We start from the raw sequence: 16,693 nt of genomic DNA on the forward strand, positions 1-16,693 counted from the left end.
CTCTTCGTGGCGTAATGTATATGAATGTACATACATACGATTGTGTCAACTGTGTATAACGAGCTTGTCTTGTGAGTTGTAACGAGTGACGAATAATAACAATAAACGCTTCGTTGTCGGTATGAGACTTTACGTTTCTCGTGGTCTTGCGCGTTCTCAAATTTGGAGTGCATAGGAATGACACGAAAGTGTTTCTCGCATTTCTGACATCCTAATAATTTTTCGTTCTATATAATACATATCTTTCTATTTACTATTTATATATTGAATTGTCGGCATGTCGGTGCTTCACGTGGAAACTAAAGGGAAAACTGAAGAAAAGCAGCATAAAAGGTCTTTTATATATATCTCATCATATATTCTCTCTCTCCCCTCCTCTTCTCCCTCCTTCCCACCACGTTCAACATCATATGCATATATATGTATATATATATATAAGCTATATTTAACATTAATATTAATAATGACATATAACAACATTTTTTTCTCACATATATATAATTAATTCTGCAATTTTAATATATAATATTAAACTCTTCTATATTTTTTTTCTCTTTTCCTCCTTTTTTCTCTCCGCGTTTAATATGAAATGTGAAATTATATCAATTTTATGATAAACAGATCTTATAAAATCACTGATGAATGTCCTTAATATCAAATTATTACATTTTGCAGTCTTATCAAGAATAGATGTCCTTTTAGATGAATAGTTTTTTTTTTATAAAACTACTAATTAATCTTACATTTGTATAATACACGTATACTTGTTTTTTTATTTTAAGTGTGGAAGAATTGTATAAATAAAGGAATAAAGTATAGTTTTTTTTTTTAGCGACACAGAAAAGTTCTGTGCCACTACGGCAAAGGTAGAGATCTCATCAGAAATGGACAAAAACATAGATTTGGAGAGCCCTCAGAGTAGAAAACACAAATTGTCACCTGATCGCGAATATGTATCCAAAGTAGCCAAGCATGATATTGACGAAGATGCTGTATCTGCTGTGAGTTTTTTGAATGTTCATTTATGCTATGAATGTTATGAATGCTAAAAATACTATTATCTTTCTTATTACAGAGTGCAAGTGTTCCTTCAGATTTGACAACATCTGGAAGTAATGAAAAAAGCAGCGATAAATCTAATATAGATAAAATTGTTGATAATACAGCTTTAGTAGCTGATCATTACAACTTGTTGGAGGAAAAGGGACTATCATACAGAAATCAAAGTCGCATTGTGTACATGAGAAATTTTAACAACTGGATTAAAAGCATGCTTATACGTAAGTATTAATCTTTAATTGTTAATTCAATAATATTAAATCACTTTTAATAATAAAAGCGTAACCAATATGTAAGCCTAAACACAATTGTTATTACATAATTACAATTGTGAATATTGAAATTAAAAATCCATTTTGATCTCTTTTAAATGTCTCAAGAAATACTAAACTTAACTTGTTATTGGTTATTATTTAAATTATATTAAATTATATCTGCTCTCTATGATCTAAATTTGTCAATCTTTTGGTATTTTATCAACTAATATTAAGCTAATGTTATATGCTTGTGCTATACAATAAACTTATTGTTACATTATTTATCACAGATGAATATGTAGTTAAGTTGAGACAAGGTAAGAGTTTCGGTGCTTCGCTAAGAGTGTTGGATATGTGCTGTGGGAAGGGGGGAGATCTTCTCAAATGGAAAAAGGCTAACATCTCGCATCTGATCTGCACGGATATAGCGCAAGTATCATTGGAACAGTGTCAACAACGGTACAATGACATGGTAAATAGGAAAGGTTCTAAAGATAGAGGTTTCGCTCCCATTTTTACCGCAGAATTTATAACGGCTGATTGTACAAAGGTAGAAGATATATATTTTCATCTTAAATCATTCAATTTGCAATTTTATCTAGCAAGAAATGCACTTGTCAATGGAATTTGGTTAATCAGGATTGTTGCAGGTTCGTTTGAGAGAAAAGTTTGCGGATCCCAGTATGCAGCTGGACTTTGTCAGTTGCCAATTTGCGTTTCACTACAGCTTTGAGTCCCTATCGCAAGCGGAATGCATGCTTCGGAACGCTGGCGAGAGTCTTAAACCTGGTGGCTATTTTATCGGAACCATTCCAGATGCATATGATCTAGTGTATGTTTTTCTCTTCCCTCTTTTTTTCCTTTATAAACATCTATTTCTATTGCTATTATTACTATTTTATTTTATTTTTCCTTTTTTCTTAAATACATATCAAAATATAAAATATATTGTTAATTATAATGAAATTACAATTATAAATAATTACAATAAAATGTAATTTAATATCATCAAATTTCTTTTAGACCAAATTATATATTATACAATCTTATAATTTTGAATTTAATTTCCACACACAAAGTCTTTTAATCTTTTCTCTACTAAAGAATGTATATTCAATTGCACATATATATTTTTTTTTTGTATATGAAAGATAACACATTTTTTACATGCAAAAAAGAAACATACGCTCATATATTTTTCTTTTTTGTAATATAGTTCTAGATGGCAAAAATGCGATGGTAATAAATTCGGCAACGATGTATATAGCGTTGAATTTATATGCGAGGACAAGACGAGGCCGCCATTTTTTGGCGCCAAATATAATTTCCACCTGGACGGCGTAGTTGATTGTCCAGAGTTCCTGGTACACCTACCCACTCTGTGCAAATTGGCTTCAAAATACGGTCTCGAGTTAATGGCGTTTGAAAGGTGAGAGAGAGAGAGACAGAGACAGAGACAGAGACAGAGAGAGAGAGACAGAGACAGAGAGAGAGAGAGAGAGAGAGAGAGAGAGAGAGAGAGAGAGAGAGAGAGAGAGAGAGAGAGAGAACGAGACAGTATAAATATATCAATCACCCGTGTATATTAATAAACAATTATATCAAAAATCGACTTTTATTTTATTTTTTTTATAACTTATTCAAATCAATTCAAGTTTGTGTAAATATATATATTCATATTTAAAAATGGATTAATGCAATTTTCGGTTTAAATTAATATATTAAATCTTTTTTTTTCTTTTTTCAGATTCGACGAGTATTATGAACGTTTCAAAGACGAGGGCAGATCCCTTTTAGGGAATATGCAGGCATTGGAAACTTATCCGCCATATCACGAAGCACCTTTGCTCGGCGACCCAGAGCAAGACTATCAACACGCTGTTCGATACATGCAGAACCTGCCTGCCAATCATCGTAAAATCGGCACTCTCTCGCAATCGGAATGGGAAGTCACTTGTTAGTATAAAAATTACAAAATTAAAAATGATAAAAATAAGAAAAAAAACAAAATTTCGATCAATTCGACTTTAAGATTTTTCAACAAAAATATCTTTTCTTTTTTTTACAGCATTATATGCAATCTTTGCGTTTCGAAAAATGAAGACCGTCTGGAATAGCGAGGGAAAACCAGAGTATGTAAAGTTGTAAAGCGTCAAAGTTTTACATAGACTGCAGCGATAAAAGAACGATTTTATCGATTGATACTGATTTTTTATATTACAAGAAAAAACTTTGTTACTATAGATGGCTTACTATACGACATCATCCGTGTGATACTTGTAAAACGGTAGTTGCGTTTGATAGAGACGGACAATCGTGTAAAAATCTCGTTAAAACATTAGAAATTAAATCATTGAAACAACAAAAACAAATTTTTTTTATTTATATTAAAATTCGATTCTTTCGAGAGAAATGCAGGAAATTTTTTAGTATTACACGAATGACTTATAATAATAAATACAATTCGAAATATATTCTCCCTCTTATATATAAAAAATATAATTATTTAAAATATATAATCTGTAAATATAATCTCTCTATAAAATTCTTAATATTTTTGTTCTGTAACATTAATTTTCTAAGCAAGCTTACACAATTATCAACTTGCGACGTGTCTCATATATTTCTATCTCTTTTATCAAACCATATCATATTATTTATATAGATTTAGTCATATTATCCATCTTATGTATCTTATTCACGCTATAAGGCCGGTATTCATAGTCCGTTCTTATATTCAAGATCGTCTTAAGTACGATCTTAAGATACTATGCGGCCATTTCATTGGTTGAATGGGATCTTAAGACGACCCAAGACCACACTTAAGACGATCTTGAATATAAGGGGGGGGAAGGAATCTTTTAATTCATATTTTTCAAAAATAACCGTTGTATAAGATTATCTGAATGTTTGTCTGAATTTTATATAGATGAAAAAGAAGAAAGATGGATACAATTTTTTCGCGCCAATATTTTGAAAATTATCGAATGTATGTATGTATGTACAATCGAATGCAACTTTAGGATCGATCTAACGTGAATCAATAGAAATGTTTATTTCGCGGCGAAACAAAGAATATCTCATATAAAATTATTCTAAAAAAATCAGTAGATTGAAAGAATTACACACAGAATAATTTTTAAATTATCGTACTTGCATATTCTTTCATTTCAAAATCTTACAGTGTGAGATTGAGAACAATATTTTTATTTATTTCTAACGATATCGTTATCTTGGAAACTCACGACAATTAACCCTCTTTATGAGTATAAAATTTTTCATCCCCGGAAGAGTGCCTTTTTTTATTTTTTTCGGTCTTTTTGACGAGATTCGTTTCTACATAAGAAGGAAAGAAGAGAAGAGAGAAAGAAGTCTGTGGATCAAGAAATGAATCGGTAATCGAAATCAATATAATTTCGTTAAATGTCATTAGAGAGATGTGGATAATGATTCGTCGAATGCGCGAATTAGATGGCGCAAGATTTTTTTTCCGCACGTGTTCGTCGTCCGTCGTGGAAAATTGTAAATTAAACTCGTCCACGAGACACAAGACTACACCGGTTTTTTCAATCGGCTTCGCGTCTGTTCGCGTCGCAGGTCGCAGTCGCGATGAATGACTTTCGTCGGGTCAGGCTAGATCGGGCGAAGCGAATCGCTTCAAGCGATCGTTGGGTTCGGTTCTTTGGAAATTAAAGAGGCGGGGCGAGCGGACGCATGCGCAATCGTGCGTTTCTGGCACTTAGACTGGGTGCGCGGCGTTCCGTGCGCGCCGCGCACAGAGATATGCAGATGCAGAGATAGTCGCTCGTGGTCGTGGTCGCTCGGCAGACGTGCAACGGAACGGGCTAGTTGTGGCGCAGAATGCATAAGTAAACTTTTCTCTTTCATTCTTTCTCTCTGTCTTTCTCTCTCTTTCTCTCTTTCGGCCGCAGTTTCGCGCTTTTGCGACGGGGCGGCATATAGGCGCCATATAGACTATAGACTATAGACGACTACTTACGCACGGTTGGAGCTGTGTGCGTGTCCAGTTCTCTTGGCTTCTTGTCCCTCTGCTGCCGACAGCGCTGCTACCTCTCGCCCGCGTTGGCCTGCACAGTCCATCACACCGCGTATACACTGTTCGTCTCGAGAAATGGAGCTCGAGCAGGCGGCTCCACAGATGAACGCGGATCCGGTAAGTGTACATTTCGCATACGTATTAACCGCCGCGATCCCGTACGTGCACGTTTTCGCGATATACGGTCATGGGAGCGGTCTCGCCTCTTGGTCACGACACGATCGTGCCGACGCGAAATTTTTCTAAGTCCCAAAATGGCGTCTGCGACTAAGTCCTGTACCGTGGCGCGAGTGCTCGAGGAAATCAAGATGCTCCCGACTCCGACTCCTGCGACTCGGCCGCAGACGCTAAATCTATAATCGACGCGCGAATCTCTGTGGTTTCTTTCAAGTTTTCATCTTCAATTCGGGCTCGTCTGTTTCAGGAAAAGAAGGTCAAGGAGAGCGGCGGCGGCGGCGGCGACGTCGTCTCCGGGAATCATAGCGGTGAGTTCAACTTTAACTTCTTTTCTTTTTGGCCGTGTTTAAAGACAGACGCGGATAAACGATCGGATGATGATACGCGAACGTCAAATCTGCGGAATCGACGAGCGCTTCGTGACTACCTAATCGAACACTGCGGATCGACAGTCGACACACTCGACACGTGTCTCGTCTTTCAGCGGCTGACAAGCGCCGAATGACAGAATTTGCGATTTATATGTACGCGAACTGGTTTTATACTTTCTTCAATTCAGCGTCACTACAAAAATTATATATAAAAGTCTTAGACGCGATAAAATCTCGATGACGAAAATTTACCTTCTCTCTCCGAAAATGCAGATTTTTCATTGATAAAGTGCGATACAAGATGTCGTATTTATATTTGTGGACCGATATAAAATTATCCCCCAAACACGCGCGTGCGTTTCCACACATGTACATACGTACATGTGTACGGATGTACAGAATGCATACAAATGCTTGAATCATTCGCGATAACAGATTTGAACAAGAGCGCGCGCATTTCAAACTGTATTTTTTGGCGAGATTTGTGATGCATTTTGTATAAAAGGTTTGCTAAAATTAATTGAATGCGCGTAGAGCTCTTTTCTCAGTATTTGGCGTTTTTAAAATTTAAATGAATGCCTATTTCAGTTTATCATCTTTTGTTGCATTTTTTTTTGCAGAGAAATCGATGCCCATCTTATTTATATCTTTTATAATAAATTGTTGTTTTTTAAATTAATCTGTTTTTATGCTGTAAAATTTTGCATTTGTATTATTTAATTTTCCTAGATCATATCAATGGCATGTCCAATGGTTTTGATAAGAAAAGGGAACACAAGTCCGAGCATAGAGATAAAGACAAAGAGCGATCTCACAAATCGGATCACAGGGACAAAGATAGGAGCAAGGAGAAGGAGAAGAATCACAAGAGCGAACATAGGGATAAGGATAAGGACAGGCATAGACATAGCTCCAGTTCTGTCAAGGATAAGGAGAAACATGATAGCAGCGGTAATAAGGATAAAGACAAAGATAAAAAGAGCTCTTCTAATAAGGATAAGGAGCATAAGAGTAGCAGTTTGTCTAACAAAGATAAAGACAAGAGCAAGGAACATCATCATAAATCGAGTTCGAGTTCTAAGAACAAAGACAGGTAAAATAAAAGAAATTAAAATAAATTGTCCTGAGATAATTAATATCGTACGACACACATTTGATTAGAGTTGCTAAATATTTCTTTCAAACAATTGTTTCTTTCAGATATCACAACAGTTCCAAGGACAAGGACTCAAAGAGCAAAGATAAAGATAAGTACAGACACAATAGTTCCTTAAATTCTAGTTCGCGCGACAAAGACAAGGATCGAAATCTCTCAAAGGACAAGGAGAGAGATAATAAAAAGCATTCATCCGAGAGAGACAAAGATAGACATTCCACTTCTCATTCTTCGGGCGATAAAGAGAAACATCGTTCGTCGGAGAAAGACAAAGACAAGCATAGAGAAAGCTCGTCCGGCAGCAAGGATAAGCAGCATCGCCATGAAAAAGATAAAGATCGCCACCGACACGATAAAGATAAATGTAAGGAGTAATAAGAAAAGAAATACATCTGCATAAATATCCAATTTGACTCTCTTTAATTGCTCGCATTCGAATTACAGCTAAACATCGTGACGAAAAGGAAAAAAGGGACAAAGATAAGGAAGATATTAAAATAAAGGAAGAAACGGATGTGAAGTTGAATCATGCGACCAACGAAAGGTTTCATTATAATCTGGAAGTCAAGCCAGAGATAAAAGAAGTAAGATTTTGTTTGCAATTCGTGGATGTTTTCGAGAAGATAAAGAAAATTTTTTTCCTTAGGAACCTATGACGCAACTAGAACTAGAGGACGATGATGACAGCGGTGGTGAGCGACCGCTCTATATCAAAGAGGAGGACGATGACGAGGAAGTCGTCAAGGAAGACGCTAGTATGGATTCGACGGACGGAAACGATACCAGACTATCAGATCTTCATAACACGACCTTAAAGACGGAAGAGGACTCGGAAGAAGATAAACCATTAGTAAATTTCGCTTTAATCATATTAATTGCGAAGAAAAAGAAAATAGTTTGGACACATTATTTATTATCGTTTATTTTTTAATATTTTCTCTATCAGAGTATAAATATTTTATAAATATATTATCACATCTTTGTATAAATTATTTTTTTTCGTAATTTTAATGTATTGTAATTTAATCTTTTAATTCAATTAAATATATATCGCACGATGCAGTTTTCGAGGTCGAAAGTGTCGCCGAGTAGAGTAAAGAGGAAGGTCGAGTCGGACGAAGAGGAAGACTTACCATTGTCGGCGCGTAAGAAACCTAAAAAAGTGACTAGCTCAAAGACCAAGAAGAAAAAACGAAAACACGACGGGGAGAACGACGATTCTGAAGCAGAGTCTGAAGAGGTATAGATTATAAAAATTTCTTCGGTTTCATGTCTTTTATAAATCAACTTTGAAAAAGCAAACGTAAACTATGAAATGCACTTAATAGCATATTTGTTACAGAAATCAAAGAAAAAGTATGCAAAGGCGAAAGGAGAAAGCATCAGTCCGAGAAAAAAGAAGCAAGAAGAGGAGCAAGAAGTTTGGAAATGGTATGAACATTCGAAATTAGGTGCTTTCTCCGCTTGACACGAAAAATGGCGTCAAACGGAGTGCATTCATAATTACAAGTTTTGTGAAATATCGGTCACACTTTTGACTGCTGTCTTCTAGGTTGTGTGCACTCCAAAATCTATTCTTTGGGGCATAGAGAAGCGTTTGATTGTGATCAATCGGAGTAAAGAAAGTTTTACTTCCTTTGTCCTACAGTGCGTTCGAAGATCCTACACTAGCCAACGAGTAGCGTAGAATTAAATTGATCAATCAAGACGACGAAATTCTTATTCCTTTTGTCTTGATTGATCAATTTAACGCTACTTTATCCACGCCATTTTATTCAGAGTAGGATTTCCGAACGCATCCCTGACTTGGATCATGCATTTTATGCAGTTATGTGTAACTAAATTCTTATTTTGATTTATCTTTATAATCTAAGAGATCAAATTCAGAATTCAGATTGGACTGCGCGCACGCGTTCGATGTAAGGCCATTGATATCCAATAAGATGGATGTCTGTTCTCTAGGGACAAAAGTGTTGTCGGAATTGGAGTTTCTAGATATCGGATGTTGCATGTCGCGCCATAACCTATATTTCTGCACCCGACATTTTTTTACCCGGTCTGTATGTCGTGTGTTAATCTTCCTTCATAAAAGATGCGAGTGATAGTAGAATATAATGAGGAGCTCTATAAAAAATATAACTTATTTCTTTACGAAATGCAATGCTAAAAGCAGCTTTAGTTGTAGCTACAAGACAAGAAAATATCAGGCACTTGTGAGGTTAATATTAATTTGTGTGTAGTTTTAATGTGTGTAGTTTCAATATGTTTTTATCCTTTACATGTATAAAACAATATCCATCTTGCATCATAACAATCTCTTCACATTTACTCATTTAGGAGTAATTTAACGTTGGAATGCTTTCTTCCCAGGTGGGAAGAGGAGAAGAAAAGCGACGGCACAAAATGGCATTTCTTGGAGCACAAGGGACCAGTGTTTGCACCATCCTATGAACCATTGCCACCCATAGTAAAGTTTTATTATAATGGCAAAGAGATGAAGCTGAGTCAGGATACAGAGGAAGTCGCAACTTTCTATGCACGCATGCTGGATCATGACTACACAACCAAGGATGCGTTCAACAATAACTTCTTTCATGATTGGCGGGAGGTGATGACTGAATCGGAACGCGCCAAAATCACCGATCTATCCAAATGTAACTTTAAAGAGATGCACGCATATTTCTTGCAAAAAAGCGAGGAACGCAAGGCCATGACAAAAGAGGAGAAGCATAAGATTAAAGAAAAGAATGAGGAAATCCAGAAGGAATATGGCTTCTGCATCATCGATGGTCACAAGGAGAAAATCGGTAATTTCAAGATTGAACCGCCCGGCTTGTTCAGAGGTCGCGGCGAGCATCCCAAGATGGGCAAGCTAAAGAAGCGAGTATTGCCGGAGGATGTGCTCATCAATTGTTCAAAAGACTCAAATATACCGAAACCGCCAGCCGGCCACAAATGGAAAGAAGTGCGACACGATCCCAACGTCACGTGGCTTGCGTCCTGGACGGAGAATATTCAGGGTCAAGTAAAATATGTGATGCTGAATCCGTCCAGCAAACTTAAGGGCGAAAAGGACTGGCAAAAGTATGAAACGGCGCGGAAACTGGCGCAGTCGATCGACAAGATTCGTGCGGAATATCGGGAGGATTGGAAGAGCAAAGAGATGCGTATCAGGCAGCGCGCCGTCGCCCTGTACTTTATTGACAAGCTGGCGCTCAGAGCCGGTAACGAGAAGGATGAAGATCAGGCGGACACCGTGGGCTGTTGCTCATTGCGAGTGGAGCACATCAAGTTGCATGAGCAGAGGGATGGCAAAGAATACGTAGTTGTGTTTGATTTCTTAGGTAAATTCTCTCTTCAAGGATCTCTCGAAATTATTATGCACATATATAATTAACATAATCATATCTTTTAATATTGCATATTATAAGAGAGGCAGTTTTACACACACACACACATACACAATGTACGCACGCGCGCGCAGAATTTCAATTTCAGTAATCTACTTTACGAATTTATAATCAATTCTTCAATTTTTTAAATACCAAAAATGCCAAAAATGTTGACAGTTTAATCGCAAGCAATAAAAAATTGACTTTTCATATATTAAACCTTTTTAACTACTATGTATTTCGTACAGGATATATAGTATATATATTGTGCAAAAAGGGCATTATTATATTTTATATTTTATTTATAATATTGGATTATGTAAAACATTATAAGCTTATATATTTTTTGTATTTTATTATATCGTTTTTTTTTTTTTTGTTTTCATGTAATGTTTACGAAAATAATTTTACAGGTAAAGATTCTATACGATATTACAACGAAGTGCCCGTGGAAAAACGCGTCTTTAAGAATTTGCAACTCTTCATGGAAAATAAATCACCAGGGGACGATCTTTTTGATCGTCTCAATACTACTGTGATGAATAAACACTTGAATGAGCTAATGGAAGGTCTCACCGCCAAAGTGTTCAGAACTTACAATGCGTCATGGACCTTGCAACAGCAACTTGACAAACTGACTGACCCGAACGACACTGAGGCGGAGAAGATTCTTTCGTATAATCGTGCTAATCGCGCCGTCGCGATACTATGTAATCATCAACGTTCCGTACCAAAAACGCATGCGAAATCCATGGAAAACCTCAAGGCAAAGATTGATGCGAAGAAAGAAGCGATAGCTGAGTGCGAATTGCAAGTGAAGGATGCCAAACGGGATGCTAAACACGGTTCGGTAAAGGAAAAAGTGTACGTCATTTTTCATTTATTATAATCTCTAGGCATCGTATTGTATGAAATACAAATCTCTACAAGCCATAACTTATACACGCGCACGCACGCGCGCCCACACACATGCTCACACACATACTATTGCAGTGTAATTGATAAACTTCATATTTTGTATAATTTAAGACTTCTATTCCCTTATTTACATCATTCCTGGATTATGACTGCAGTGAGGATACAGGAGTCTTAAAATCAGTTTTTTATAAACATTCTTTGCGTATATTTCATTCTTTTTATACAACACAGCTTGTGCATGTAGGTACAAATGTGTTCATTGCCTGAATTAATCGTCCGTTACGCTTTTACAGAACATATGAGAAGAAGAAAAAACAACTGGAAAGATTGAAGGAACAATTGACAAAGTTGGAAGTACAGGCGACAGACCGAGAAGAAAACAAAGAGATCGCGCTGGGTACCTCTAAGCTGAACTATCTTGATCCCAGAATTTCCGTTGCATGGTAAAAACATTTTATATTTTTATTTATTCGTTCAAAATTTATATTTAATAATTTTAATTTCATTATTTTACCTGCTCTATCATTTAATTTTACATTTCTAATTTTATACATTAAATTTTTTATTTTATTTCATTTATTGTATATTTCTTTATACATACATACATACATATTCCTGTTTATATATGTGTGTGTATGTATGTAATATGTATATATAAATGGGGTAAACTAATAACTTTTCTTATTCAATATCTTGATACTTGTTTTTCACTGTTTCATCTTTGTTTTTACATTTTATATTTTCTACGATTGTACGAATTTCTATGATACTCCAGGTGTAAGAAACATAATGTACCTATCGAGAAGATCTACAACAAAACTCAGAGGGACAAATTTCGATGGGCGATAGATATGGCAGGTCCCGATTATGTGTTTTAACCGTACGGGTCATCATTCACGTCGCCTGACGATCTACGAAAGGAGGACCCTCCCGTTGACAATGTATCTAGTGAATTTTATGTTGTAACGAGAAACCGGGGGACTTAAAAAAAAGAGAGAGAGAGAGAAAGAGAGTGTGTGTGTGTGTGTTTGTGTGTAGGTGTATGCGTGCGCGTGAGCTTGAATAATATAAAAAATTTTTTACATTTACGAAATATAAATGTGAGAAAGTGTGTTGCGAACATATTTTCTATAGGATGGTGTATGGCGCATTAAATCATGAGGAGCGAGAAGTGCGACTATATGCGGTATGCAAACTCGCCAATTTCGAGTCAATCGTACGCACTTATTTTGAAAAAATGTGTTCTAGCCATGTCCGGCTAGCTTGTTCGTCTATGTGCTAATTCGTGCATATGTACAGTACTCGGACGTAAAATCGATAAGAATAAACAAGAGGAAATCGCAAATAGATTTCAAGTGAAAGCATGCGCAAAGCTTTGATTTTATTTCGTTTAGATAGAAATTTATTCTGAGCGTGTATGAGATTAGGAAAGTAGCACTCCAAATATGTGCTAAAAAGCGTTTAAATTTATAGGCATGCATGCGTGTGCAGCAGCGTTTAATGCAGCTGCAAAAAGCGCGAAATAATTTAATGCATCCTGTGCTATCTTTGGCATGCCAGTGGAGTATGTATAACAAAATTTAGATGCGCTGCTGTACATATATAGGAAATATTCATGCGTATGAGACGGGGACACAACTTTAGTACGTATTAAGGAAAAAAAAGAAAACAATTATCGCGGAGGAGGCAGCTGATGAATTTTATATTCTCTTAAAGCGTACATACACGCGCATATACATACACATAATTGTTTCTTTCATAAATGTATGATAATGTCATTCATCAAATAGCACATTTACATTTTACAATACCGTGTATGACGACATTATATGTATGTAGGGTATATTCGATATTGTGCACATTTTTGATATAAATGGAAAAGCAGAAAATTAGCAAAGGATAGCAGATTTATGCGGGATCGAGATTCGTCCATCCTTCCGCTCCCCCTCTCCCCCTCCCCCAACCATGGATAGTATAAAATAGTGAAATTTATATTTAAGTGACTTATCGCCTTTAGCAATTTATGTTTTATAAGGTGATGTCTCTAAGCTATAAAATAAACGAGAAGTATATCGTATCCTTTAATTTCTTAGCGTTATTCGCATATCTCGCATCGACCTTGTGCAGAATCGAGCCGAAAGATACTAGCGCGCGCGTGCGTTAAACACACACACACATTTTATGCTTATTTGACGATTAACGATAAATATAATGTAGTATTTACCTTTTCATTCTAATAGCCGTATCATTTTGGCGCACGTGCTTAATACATATACATATATCTCTAGGAGAAATGGAAATATCTTTCTTTCATTTTTCTCACATTTTTGTATCGCGAACCAATCAAGTGTGGAAACATTCCACTTTGTATTATAAAAATCAGAGTCAGTGCCAGATTTATCAAATACAAAATTTTAAGGGCGGGAAATTTTCAAAATTTTTAAAAATAGAAGATAAAGACAAATATCTGTTTTTCTCTCTTATTACATGATTGGTTTTTAGAGAAAGAATAAAAATTATCCGTGTGTTAAATAATAATTTTTAATTTTTGTGTATGTCCTTTCAATTTGAATTTTCTTTATAATATCGCTCTAAATATGTGCTAAGTAAATGACAAATTAAAAAAAAATCGTCTTATTATAATAAATTATCATTATTATTCCGCTCAATTTGTATATAAAAAACACCGCTTGTTTTCGATCTATTGAAAATATGTAGAGAATCAATGCTTAAAGGAGTAAAACAAAAAACACGGATTGCGCTATATTGATTATTTATTAGTTGCAGAATGTAAAGTGTTCTAACAAATTCACGTTATGTGCGTGCATCGCAAATATAATTATTCGTAATCATACTCCATAACTCGAATGCCCACATATACGCGTATATATAGATGTATTTAAGAAAATTTGTAATGCTCTGAAAAAAGAGAGAATTACGCAATTAAAAGTTGCGTAAACATTAAAGAAAACGCTCGATATTAGAGACTATTTATCATTAATCTTTTCGACGCATAGTATCACTATATGTATAAAAAGAAAAAGAAAAAGCGTAACTCTTATTCGCTTATGTTATGTCTATATTATTTTGATTTCTTATATGCGGTATTTAGAAGTTTTGTTAGTTCATTTATCGCTCTCTAAAACACAAATCTGTTATTCATTATGTAATAAGCGCATATATATCGTTTATACACCGTGTTATTAGATAATGATTTACGCATCTGCCACAGCGATGACAAATGATGTATTAATTACAAAAGGAAGATCTAATTATATATATATATATATATATATATGTTCTAGCTAAATCACATAAGTGTAAGATTGATTTTAGACTGGACTACAAAGTATTGTTATAATAAGGTTTTTTCACGAATAACAAGACCGTTCGCGCAATTACTCGCAATAATAGCAATGTAAATGTTGCGATGAAAGAAAAAGGAGGAAAGAAAGGGGAAAAATGCAATCGGCAAGCGCGAATCTTTATCGAGCACTATCAAGATTTGTAACTTTTACAAGAAGACTCGAATTATATAAGAGAGTGCAATGGAAATTTAGTACAATTCTCTAAGCTTGCAGAGTCGAAGTACATATATACTTAGTGCCGAGAGAATCGCGTAGATTTTATTATTACATATCTAGCTTATATGAAATATTTCTTTCTCTTAGAGGAAAAAGAAAAGGACAATTATTCTTGACCTTGTTAATTTATTATTATATAAACGACAAAGTATAATAATACAATACAGTACTATTATATTGCTGCGCAGTTAGTTAGAGATGATAGAAATAAATTGTGTGTGTGTGTATATTATACATATACATATATAATTTGAAGCAAATACAGTGTAAATCCGTATAATAAATTGTGTAAACACTTGAAAACGCGCGCGTATATGTGTTTTAAACATTGCGCAGTAAACTTGTACAATGCACGAGGACATCACGTCTCTTATTCGCGTGAACACTTATTAAAAGCTGATTAGTTAATAAATGTTAACAATATTATAGGGTAATAATCGCTTTGTATTTTTCTTTTTTAGATTCTTGAACAATATTAAATTCTTTCTTTGCTCATTTTTTACTTGATAAAAATATCAAACAAAAACATACTGCAAAAACTTTTTGTTGTTTAAAGTATAATGTTCGAACTAAAGCTGTGAAATAGAAATGTAAAATTGAATTCCGTACATATATAAGGAACCGTTCTCATAACATAACTACCACGTAATACATAATTCTGTTTAACATACAATTTTGTAATTAAAATGTGACATTGCGATGCAATATCTCACGCCAATGACGTAATAAAATAATTTATAAACGAGAAATATTAGTTGTACTACGATCAAACGATTCTCGTGTATATACTGCACATAGCACAAACACTTTTAATAGATATAAAATATAAATAACTTTCAGAATCTCTTTTTCTATTTTTTTTTTTTTTTGTTATTGTGTCACAATATAATAAATACGGAAATGGTAGTTTCTACATTCAGATATGTAGACTAGATTAACGCTAAATCACGATTCTCTCAATTTTATTTTCGTATAACGCGTTCGTTATACGCGAAATTGAAGTCCCTCCAAAAATCACAAAATTTGGAATCGCCATCCAAATTGCTATATATGTAATAATTGTATTACATATAAAGCATATAGTTGTTCTCATAGCAGATTCCACCATATCTTTTCTTCTAAAGTATGTATATATATCAAGTCTTTTACGATTACAATCTTTGTCAAGATTGAGACACATCTCCTCGATTCAATTAAACAAAAATAGCAAAATCATTGTAATCTTATTTATGAAGGATGTTCTCTGTTGAATGTACAATTCTAATTCTTTAGTCTAACAATACTAATCTTATCGCATCTATGCGTAAATTAATAGCTGTCTTTTAATATGTGGCTTCTACAAATATTAATCCCATTTTTTATATTAATAACTATTTACTATTACATTTTTGCTTTTGGGGTTTGAAATTTATGTAAACTTTGCTCACATACATATTTTACATCATCGGAACCGATGCCGTTCGAATAACGATGTATATATATCCAATAAAAAAGGAAAGTAACGTAAACTCATAAATAATTTTTCATTCAATAAATAGAGAATATTTTTCACTCTATAATGACTAGTGTATCAATTGTATAAAGCGTATATTCAATGATTTGCATTTAGATATCACAATATACATCTAAATGCTTGCAAAGACATTTTTTGACATCTCAGAAGGATTATTAACAAAATTGTTTTATATATATATATGCTTTAAGATGTTTCGATGTGTATAT

The 16,693-nt window shown here is 34.6% G+C and overlaps 2 protein-coding genes across 3 annotated transcripts; both read left to right on the top strand.

The window, feature by feature from the left end:
* Positions 1-3,843, top strand: LOC115238831 (mRNA cap guanine-N7 methyltransferase). Its single transcript, XM_029812935.1, has 8 exons — positions 1-333; positions 833-1,001; positions 1,076-1,280; positions 1,607-1,866; positions 1,967-2,148; positions 2,533-2,745; positions 3,064-3,272; positions 3,385-3,843. Exons 1-8 carry the CDS (start codon positions 278-280, stop codon positions 3,462-3,464), a joined length of 1,374 nt encoding a protein of 457 aa, XP_029668795.1. The 5' UTR covers positions 1-277; the 3' UTR covers positions 3,465-3,843.
* A 1,128-nt stretch (positions 3,844-4,971) lies between these two features.
* Positions 4,972-13,461, top strand: LOC115238854 (DNA topoisomerase 1). Of its 2 annotated transcripts, XM_029812975.1 has the most exons (12): positions 4,972-5,490; positions 5,798-5,858; positions 6,651-7,014; positions 7,122-7,441; positions 7,522-7,661; positions 7,724-7,927; positions 8,141-8,317; positions 8,420-8,508; positions 9,448-10,421; positions 10,883-11,333; positions 11,681-11,830; positions 12,163-13,461. In XM_029812975.1, exons 1-12 carry the CDS (start codon positions 5,449-5,451, stop codon positions 12,263-12,265), a joined length of 3,075 nt encoding a protein of 1,024 aa, XP_029668835.1. In that variant the 5' UTR covers positions 4,972-5,448; the 3' UTR covers positions 12,266-13,461. The 2 variants fall into 2 exon arrangements, with proteins under 2 accessions (XP_029668835.1, XP_029668836.1); XM_029812976.1 differs by lacking the exons at positions 4,972-5,490; positions 5,798-5,858; positions 6,651-7,014; ... (3 more) ...; positions 8,141-8,317; positions 8,420-8,508 and adding an exon at positions 8,945-9,295.
* Positions 13,462-16,693: the final 3,232 nt, after the last annotated feature.

Source organism: Formica exsecta, unplaced genomic scaffold (genome assembly GCF_003651465.1).
Source record: "Formica exsecta isolate Colony F162 unplaced genomic scaffold, ASM365146v1 scaffold36, whole genome shotgun sequence".
NCBI lineage: Eukaryota > Metazoa > Arthropoda > Insecta > Hymenoptera > Formicidae > Formica > Formica exsecta.